At 39.4% G+C, this 10,112-nt stretch overlaps 1 protein-coding gene across 1 annotated transcript; it reads right to left on the bottom strand.

The window, feature by feature from the left end:
• Positions 1–1,619: 1,619 nt before the first annotated feature.
• Positions 1,620–9,670, bottom strand: LOC140931336 (double-stranded RNA-specific editase 1-like). Its single transcript, XM_073381129.1, has 2 exons — positions 8,171–9,670; positions 1,620–5,360 (listed from the first exon to the last, which is right to left on the bottom strand). The coding sequence occupies exons 1-2, from the start codon at positions 9,627–9,629 to the stop codon at positions 4,720–4,722; spliced, it is 2,100 nt and encodes a 699-aa protein (XP_073237230.1). The 5' UTR covers positions 9,630–9,670; the 3' UTR covers positions 1,620–4,719.
• Positions 9,671–10,112: the final 442 nt, after the last annotated feature.

The following is a 10,112-nucleotide window of genomic DNA, read 5'->3' as shown; positions in this document are numbered from 1 at the left end:
TAAGTACGTACGGTTTTTTTCTGTGTCCTTTTTCCAATCCTTTAATGTAAAACACCGATTTTATTTTTTATGATCACTCACTACTGTGTTAAAAATTTTTGTCGTTTGCATTTCACTGGAACTTTTCCTTTCTGTGAGATTTTCTAACATTTACACTTGTCTATATTTGTCTATTTGTCTCATATTGTACTCGTGTTAGTTATGATAGAATATTTTTTGACGAAATTACTGATTGTATCAACAAATCACCAGGGCAAAATAAAACATTAACTTTTCTCAAGTTGTTTGAATTGTCTGTGATGAGAATAAAACTTAAATGCAAAGGCGGTTTTGGGATTACACCGTGTCTGAAAATTTGAAAAGGGTAGAAATATCGAATTCTACCTTTTTTCTGGAAAATTAAGCCCATTTTCCAATTTTTTTTATAAAGGTTTTGAGATTAAGTTAGCAATTATTGGTACAACTGTACTCGTTGTTCGAAGGAGTAAAACCTTAAACAAAAAAGTGCCGAACAGTAAATCTTGGCCAAATCATTTTAAAGAGACTGTTGTTTCCTGATCGATTTAGGCCAGTCCGCAGTGAAGAAAGAAAGGCTTGTCCCACCATAGACATGAGGGTTTTTTTTCTTTCTTTTTTATTAAAGTCAGCGAGACTTATTTACTACGAGGCTGAACCACGTGCAGGGCTGCACAAAATGTATGTTAATATGTTTTCTTTTTTCCCAAAAATAGTGAGTTAAAAAATACTTAGTGCCCAAATTGAATTTCAAAGGCGCATAAAGTTTTTCAGCTCTTGGCCCAACTCTCGCTCGTCCGTCTTTCGCACCGGAAAGCTTGGTATGCAGTCAAAGGCCCATTATCCAGGAGCTTCCACTTTATTTATATATTATAAGGCCCGGGTCAATCCCAGTAAACCACAATCTCGTCCCCAGAACCTGCGTTACCGATAAATGTCCACCACTAGCCACCTCCACTTCGGTGAGTAATTGTTATTTAATTAACGTGTAACGTACCCTGGGTGCCAGAGGCTTTTCACGTGCTTCGCCGCTCGTGTTTTCGGCCTACGGCGGAACACGTGTCGACCTGTGGCCGACGAAAGGAAGTTCCCCGTCGCACGCGAGAAAAAACCTCTGGTTCCCAGGATACGTGTAACGTGGATGTGTAACATCAGTTGTCGTGGCGCAATAGATAACGCGTTGGCCTTACCTTCTTCGACTCCCAACAGAAGAAACCGTTGTTTCATTTTTGAGTCGTTGTGTTTTGTTTTCTTTTTTTTTTTTTTTAGATATCTTTACTTTTTAAGAGACTTAGCCAGCTTTTTCATTTCCAAAATAATTAGTCCACTTGTTGTGGCTCAGTCAATCGCGTCCCCATCACCCCTCCCCCCCCCCCCCCCCCTTTCCACTCTGCAATAAATAAGAAAGTTATTTAACTTTTAGTTTATAATTCTGTCATTGATGTGATCTTTTTTGCAATAAATGTAACTAGCAGCTAGGGGAGATCTGCGTAGGGCACATTACGCGTTTGAGAGATTTCCCATAAATATGATATTTGCAGCTTATTTACTTGAAAACACAATTTTGGTGTTGTCGCGGGGTGACGAATTTGCACCCTATTTTTAAGCCTCACCGTGGGGCATTTGCAACTTTTCCAAAACAAAATGACAAATGACCAGGGGATGGGCACGCTTGGAATTGACTGAGCCATTAGCCATAGGCACCCTTTGATTAAAAGTAGCGCCATTAATGTAGTAAACATCAAAGACTTAAACACAACACTTGTTTTGGAACATTTATCTCGTCGATATCTTCATAACGCATACAAACAACCAGAAATATACAATAAATATTTATAACTAAGCGGCATAACTACAGAATACAGGCCGGGCAACTCAAACCAGCTAGGGTTCCTATACAACTAAAAGAAATTCATGGGAAACGGCAGATATTTCTAAACTTCAAACTATGATTTCCTAATCCATACGCTACTCTTTGCAAGGCGTACAGTTAAAATCCGCGAGTATAAAGAACCTGATTTTTCCCAATTTATCCTGAAGAGGTTCTTATAAATGGTCATTAGCACAAATTTACGTTCTTAAATAGACTAAATAGGGTCTTATTTTCTGGAGAAAAAAAATACTTTGTAGCTAAGACTATTTAGCCGTCTTCAGCTTATCACCTGTCTCTGAAGAGGTTCCTGAATGTTGACGTATCTTATTTGCCACAGTGTACAAAATATTTTAGAGAATTTAGAAAGTAAGAACCTGCTTCAAATTTTAGGCTAAATAGCTTCTTGTATAGAGAGGGCCTAACTGGCAAATTTTAGTCTATCAGGTCCCTCAAAAATAACAGGCTCTATTTTAGTACTTGCGGATTTTTACTGTAGCACATACAGCCGTTTTAAGGCTTACTACGTTAAAGATACAGAAAAAAACTTGTACGAGTTTAAATACACACTATTATCTTTCAGCAAATAGTGTTTGCAAAGTTTCCTTAAGCACTAAGTCTTAAAAACTCCAGCACCTTTGCCTTACACTGTAGACGGAAGTATCATAGGCTTCAATGAATTTGGAATCTTGGGTGAAGATAAATTAACATTACTGCACAAAAAAAATAACTCTAGAGTCAGGGGCGGATCTAGGGGGAGGGTGCAGGGGGTGCGCCCCACCCCCCGCTGAGATGACCTGCGGTTTTCTAATACAACTGGCATTGTGCAAAAACAAATAAAATCTATGTGGTTTATTGGTGTTGAAGTAGAGCAAGAGACGAGTGCACCCTCTCCTAAAAAAAAGCCTGGATCCGCCCCTGAGAGTACAACAAAAAGAAGGTATTTACAACGGTATTTAGAGGTAAAAGGTAACAACTACCGTCAAAGATTCCTAAGAATAGCCCCCACTCCCAGAATTTTGCAATATTTGTTTGTAAACATCATTTTTTGTTATTCGATCACACGTGCCAATCACCGAGACAAGAGAAACTTTTGTTTCAATAGCCAATGATCCTTTGTTTGGCACAATAATAACAATAGGTGACGTAAAACGAAATATCGCTATTATTGGGGACGTGGGCACTAACGCAAGGAAGTGTTTTTGTCTTCTTATAACTTTTAAGAACAGTGGTAGAAGAAATTTCCTTAATGATTGTTTCTTGGGTCAAAATGTTTTGAGCTGGGTTAACCCTTCCACACTCAAAAGTCAATGGTAGAGATATTAAACACAGTCCCAAAATTCTTACATGTGACCACTGAAATGAAAGCTACTGAGCTGTACTTTCCTGTGGTACTGTTTATTATGCTGTACGAGGTAGTTCTAATTTTTGAGTCTTTGGTTGAAATCCTGAAGTGTGACCATTCAAATGAAAGCTACCGAGCAGAACTTTCCCGTAGAGCTGCTTACTATGTTGCACAAGGCTGTTCTAACTTCCAAGTTTGTGCATGAAATCTTATTGTTTGACCATTTAAATGAAAGCTAGTTCGAGTACTTTCCTGTGGAACTGTTTATTTAGTAAGAAGTTCTGTCTTTTTAGCCTGTCAACCGAATCCCATGATGTTACTATTTAAATCAAACCTCTCCACAAGCACTTTTACATGGTATGCTTTGTTTGTCAGCACTGAAAACAAAAACTCGATTTTTTCCTCAATTTTGACTCGGTACCTTTTGGGAGTGAAAGAGCGAAGGAAGGTTGTAGTCTGCTAGTAGTTTCTATTCAGTCGGTTAAATGCCAAGCTAGTGCAGCAAAGGCAGGTTTAGAGACAATGTAGATGGAACAGCAGGAATAGTTTCATTTTTTGCCTACTCAATATGCTTTTCTTAATATGCAACAATACTAAGGGACTGCTACAGGACTTGACTACTAGAAAGCTATTGCTCTGGCACACACCAAACAACTTCAATGTCTGTGCATTGGTTTGTCTTATGATAAATAAGATATCTTGAACTAGATAACTTCTCATGTACAGAAGTACCATAATTAAGAGAGAACAAAGTCTAGCATGAGCAAAAGGCAAATTTACATTAATTTGAGTAATAGTTTATACAGGCAGGGATGCACTCTAGCTGCACCCACTGGTGACGTTCAAGAAATCTAACAAATCTCAGTTTTGTATAAAATAAGATGCACGGTGCCTTGCAGAGGTTTTCAGGTAACTCTGATAAAAATCTTTCTTACAGCACAACCTTTCCATTAGTAAGTCTTGTGCGGGTTTGTTTGATTCCACTTTGGCTACTTTAAGCATGAAACAAAAAACAACAGCAAAAATTTAACGACACTGTTTACCATTTTTACATAGACCATAATGCACCTTGTTTACCCCCCAAAATTTTGCATAACCACTGTCTCCAATTTCTTTGTAATGACTGTGATACCCTGGAGGAATTGGAAACAATAGTTATGTACTGTTTTGGGGGTAAACAAGGTGCATTATCGACACAGTGAAAATTGTGAATTCTAAAAAATAACCCAGGTAAAATTTAAAAACTTGAAAAAATTTACAGTTTCTTTTTTTTGGCAATGTAGCTACAAGCCTAACATTATCCAACTTGGTGGTAGCTCAACAAAAGGAATGGTCTGCTCTTTACTTTTTTTGGTTTGACAAAGTTTTAACATAACGGCTGTCTAACATAGACATTATTGTGTTAAAAAAGGTTTCATGCATGATACTCTACATTACATACTGTCTTTCTAAATTATGTTACCAAAAAGAAAAGTGTTTTCCTGTTTAATCACTGAGCTGCATCTGACAGTTCAAACATGTCTTGTTCCACAGGTTTTCTGATCCATGAACCAAGACCTTGGCCATGGAATCCTTTCATCACAATCATTTTTGCTGATTGATAGTCCACCGCTCCTTCTTTTGCATCATGGTATGAGAGCGGTACCTGTTCTGCAGGCTTGAGCTTCCTCCAGAGAGATATAAACCGTTTAAACAGATTCTGTTTGCAAAGTCGTGAGGCTACTGGAACCTCACCTACCTTTCCTCTTATGGCATTGACCAATTCAAAACCTTCATCACCTTCACTCCAATTTACACTGGTATTTGGAGATTTGATCGTTATCCTCGCTTCTGGGGCTGTAGTACCATTCATCAAAGGGCGGCTCTGTTTGAAAAGTGGTGGTAGTCCCTCCAGATCACCAAGCCTCTGATACATTGCTCTAGACATGTGTTCGTAGTGATACAAGCTGCCGAGAACAATTGACTGAAGATACACTGGCTCCAGGAAGTGACTAAGGAGGGATCCTTGCACTCCGATGACATTCCATCGACACAGTTTGTCTGAACAAGACATAGTCCGCAGACGTTCTCCCTGAAGGACACCATCCCATGTCTGAATGGTTGTGCCTCCATTGAAGGCTGGAATTGTACCTGTCAGAAAAAGAAAAAAGAAAACTAAGAAGAAACTCTTGGTGATTGAAAATAACAACTGCAAACATGTTGTGAAATGTTGTTCTAATTCACAGGGATGTCACTAAGATTTCAAGTTGCCGGGTAAATGCAACAAGTAGGCGGGGAATAAAACAGCTGGGAAACTTTTCTTCTATTTTGCTATGAAAGTATCCGGGGGACACATTCATGGCAGCCGGGGGAAGTCCCTGGCCCCTGCCTCTTACTGACAGCCCTGAATTCATGTCTTCAAAAAGAATTACAAAAATCTTTGCATATGTTATGAAATGTATTTTATGTATTTTTCCTCAAAGATATTAGCTCCTGTAAGTTCCTCTAAAATTTCAGAGTAAAATAAAGGTTGTGTATGTACGTAAGTACGTCGTCCAATCACCCTGAGTTTGAATTTCATCATGGGAAGCTCCTCCTACAGTACAGTCACCTCCCTTTATAGCGGACACCACAGGAACCCTGAGTTAGTGTCCTCATTAGCAAGAGCCTGTAATAGGGAGAGTTTATTTCAGTCAATCATCCGTTTTATTTTTGTGGTGGATGTAGCGGCTGTCCGTATTATATAGTGGGGTGTCCGCAAGGCAAGAGCTGACTGTATTCTGCAGCAGGTTTTAGTGGGAGAAAAATGATCCTTATTTGATTGTCAATGTACTTAGCACAATATGAGGACTTGGTTTTTACATCTCCTACTGGAGACGGAACTGCCATTTTATGTGGTCATCTGAGCCTTGCAAAGGTCTAGCCGTTTGTAGGGCCAAGGCAGAAGATCATTTCTCAGTTAAGCCCCTGAGTAATGGACTGAGTCTAGGAATTGACCTACAAACTCCTGGGCCCAGTTGTTTGAAGGCCGATTAGCGCTTAACCCGGGGTTAAATTAAACCCAGGTTTCTTTTTCCTGTGTTCAAAAGCATTTTCTTGGATAATTTTCTCTGTTATTTTTAGAGCTTCTAATCATCGACTTGTAGACAAAAAGAATTAAAACTGAACTGCTTTTTAAGCTTTCAAATCTGAATTCAAATCTTACACTAACCCTGGGTATCTTAACCCAGCTTTGAACAACCTGGCCCTACTCTGCAATCAAGCATTTTGGCTACAACAGTTATATATTTTTAATTTTTTTTGGTCTGTAGTCTATCCCCCACAAAGTTGTGTAAGTCTTTTGTTTCTCTTATATTGAGTTTTAGTTCTCTTGAAAATGTCTTCAAAATTGTGCATTTTACATGGATATTGAAACCAATTCATGACAAAATAATAGTTATTACAAAATATTGGATGTATATGTTGCGGTTCAATTTGTTCTTGGTTAAATTTATTTTTCTTTGTTTTGGGGTATGGTAGTTTGAAATAAATGAAAAATACATTTTAAACCAAGGATAAAATAATATTGAACCACAACATATACATAGGATCTGATCAAGGCCGATATTTTGATACACAGTGGTATTGTGTAATCTGTGTGCCGTGACTTTTTACAGACGGCTATAAAAGCAAAACCATTTAGTTTGTTTCATTTACTGCAGTTGAAATGAGACGGTCATTGAAGTTCATGAGATCTAGAGAGCAGAAACAGCTGTGTATTTTCTTAGTTTCTATGGCTAAAACAAACAGAATGAAGAGTAGTTCCGTAGTTCAGCTAAAAATTTGACTCTGGATTGTTACAAAACAAAATTGAATATCGCAACATTTACAATATATTTCTGCAATGTGTATATCAAGGAGTACAAGGAGTTCATCCCATCAAGCACGTAAGATCCAAGTGTAACAATTTTTTTATGATTCGTTTTTGCTTTAATTGCGTACTTTAATTAAGCTTATAGTTTGTCACTCTTTATTTAGTATCTTTAAGCAAGTTTTGGTGTTTAGTTCTTGTGTTATTTTTCAACCCCTAGTTAGCCTCTCTTTACAACTTTCATCTTCATTAACATCTTTTTTTGTCAGCTTCTTTAGTTTGCTTTTCTGTATGTTCCACATATTCTACCGTAATTTACATGTAGTTCTGCAGTACAGTTTGTTCAGTTCTTTTTGGTCCATACTAACCGTAGTTCTGTTTAGTTTCTTACAAGTCTCTTTGCATTATTTGCAGTCTTCTTCACAGCAGGGTCGAAACAATGTCAGTGTATTTTACAGTCATCGCTTTTTGCAGTCTTCGTTATTTCCTTATTCTAATTTTCCTTGGTTGCAACTTGTAAGTTTTTGCTCTTTTATCGTTTCAGTTTCAACCCACTCAGTTTGTATCCACGCTGTTTGTATCCACACTGTTTGTACCACACATTTAACTGATTTCAAGTACCAAGCTTGTTGGTTGCAATAAATTTTCGTTCAAATTTGGTTTGTGGTGTTGATACTAAAGCCCAAGAGACTTTTACCCTTATTGTAGTTTCATAATCATTTAGCATTGTGCAGTATTTTTGGAAAGTGAGAGTATTTCACCTTGTTGCCAAGAGTCGTGGAAAATAATAGCTACAGCCTCGGACAAAATGTGTCAATGAGACACAATGCCTATTTTTTTTCCTGTCATCCTTGCAAAAATAGAAACTCTCGCCAAATAAACAAGTGCTTTCCCTCAGCCCCTTCCCCCTTATCCAATGTTGTTTACAGAAACACAAGAATTAAAAACATCATTGAATATGGGTTGGCTTATTTTTCACTGTTTAGAGGAAAGGGTACTATAGCGTAAAGGTTAAAAAACAGACTGAACCGTCTCTGCAGCTTTATCCCAAGTTGTAGCTGTCTCTAAATGTTATGTCAAAATTTAACACAGCATAAAGAAGTTAACAAACCTTCACCATTTTCCAGCTTCACCCGAAGAAGGCCTCTCTTTTTCCTTCCTGGATGTTTATCACCTTCACCGGAAACTTGCTCGTGCGGAGAAAAGATACGTGCATCACCACATGGTGAGGTGTTGATATACAAGTGGAATTCAACATAATCTCTTAAGCCATACAAACCACTTTCTTTTTTCTCAAAAATGGACTCTTCCTCATATCCTTCAGCACATAGTTCCAACTGAGAGAACAAGAAGCGCAGAAACGATCTTCTTGCAATGATTTCTCCATGGCAATCATTCAAAGCTAGTCCTTGATCGCTTATGTACTCTCCACTTATAAACTTGGTCCCTGTACCTAGACTTATCACTTCAAATTTTTGCGAACTGTCTCCCCGGCTTGTCATTACAACGCCAGCCAAAACTTTTCGCCGAATTGGCTCCTGTCCGGCTGCTGACTGTAGACTCTGAAACTTTGTTAACACAGCCTCGGCAATTAGATCTGCAGCTAGTGGATCTAATTGTGCGGAGGGTGGAGGTCCCAAGTATGTTGGTTGATATCTAGCTTCGGATTGTCCAGTGAAGGTGTAAAATGTGCGGATGCTGTGCAATGCAAAGAGAGCTTTGGAAGCAACGTTCGCTTTGCCTTTCTTTTTACTTCCACCCATGCCAATAAATTCCTGTCCATCAACAGTGACTTTAAACTTGAACTGTTTGGCATTTTGATCGCCCTCCTCCCCAAGGAATTCATACTGGGTGCCAGGATGAAATTCGTTCAACAGCATTACTGGATGTTTCCCTGTATCAGTTTGCATCTGGGGAGCTTTGGTTCTGATTGATGGCATAGATACATCAGCTGCTGGACGCTCAGTTTCGCTCTCTGGCATGGGCTGGTCGCCATTTCCAAAGGTTTTCATGAGCGTTCCAGTGTTATCCGAGGTAAAATCGGAAACAGACGCAAGACCAGCTTGCTCCTGGCTTTCTGCACGCAGTTGCTTAGCTGGCGTACGCATCTGAGTAATAAAAGAACCCAAAGCACTTTCAGCAGCATTGTGTTTCGCTTTCTGTTTCGAGGAGCCCTTTCCTTCGAATGTGTGGCCATCTACAACAACCGTCACTACAAACGTAGGACAATGTGTGGGACCTTCTTGTGAAGTGACTTCATAATTCAAACCAGGTCGTATCTCGTTAAGTTGCATTAAGGCATTTTTAGGCCCTCTCTGGACGAGGCCACTTAGATTACTACCTCTTCTTCTATTCGGTCGCCGTTTCTTTTTCGGTGGCGGCGTCCCCGAATCTGGCTCTTCTTTCATGACTTCATCGCCATGTTCTACAGCTCCTGAACTAACACTTTCATCTCCTGAAGGTTGATCTCGTTTTAAAGTTTGGTTTCCAGAAACAGGCAAGTCTCCCAGTCCGGGAATAACGACATCTGTCTCAGTTTTGAACGCATCTGTACTCGCTTCGGCCGCCATTTTTACGTTTCCTTAGGGCTCACGCACACGTGCCTTTCAGTTTCAAAACGAGGCCATCCGAGGGAGAGCGAGCCTCAACCTAAGGGGCCAGGGGAGAGGAGATTTTAAATAGGGGAGAGGGGAGGAGGGAGCTCTCTCCCTTTTTCGCTTCCATCTTTCCCCGTTTTCTAAGCACTCTTGAAGAGGAGGTTGAAGTTCTCGGTGCGGGTGATTCTGAGTCGGACCTGGTCGGACAAAGAAGAAACAGAAAGAAAAAAGAAAAACTCCGGTCAAGAAGGAGAACAAAATGATATCGAGGAAGATAATGATATAAGAAATGAGGCTGCTGCATTCTGGTCCTGATTCTGGTGTATACTTTTTGCTACTTGATAGAACTGTCCAACTGTTGATACAAATAAGACCAGGCCGGATGTAACAGTTCAGTTAGACGAAATGAGAAGTTCAGGAGTGAACACGTGGTTTATGTTTCGGTCCTGAGTGAAC

This window comes from Porites lutea, chromosome 3, assembly GCF_958299795.1.
Source record: "Porites lutea chromosome 3, jaPorLute2.1, whole genome shotgun sequence".
In the NCBI taxonomy this organism is placed as follows: domain Eukaryota; kingdom Metazoa; phylum Cnidaria; class Anthozoa; order Scleractinia; family Poritidae; genus Porites; species Porites lutea.
The sequence above is the reverse complement of the archived record's forward strand: the minus strand, read 5'-3'. Positions and strand labels throughout refer to the sequence as shown.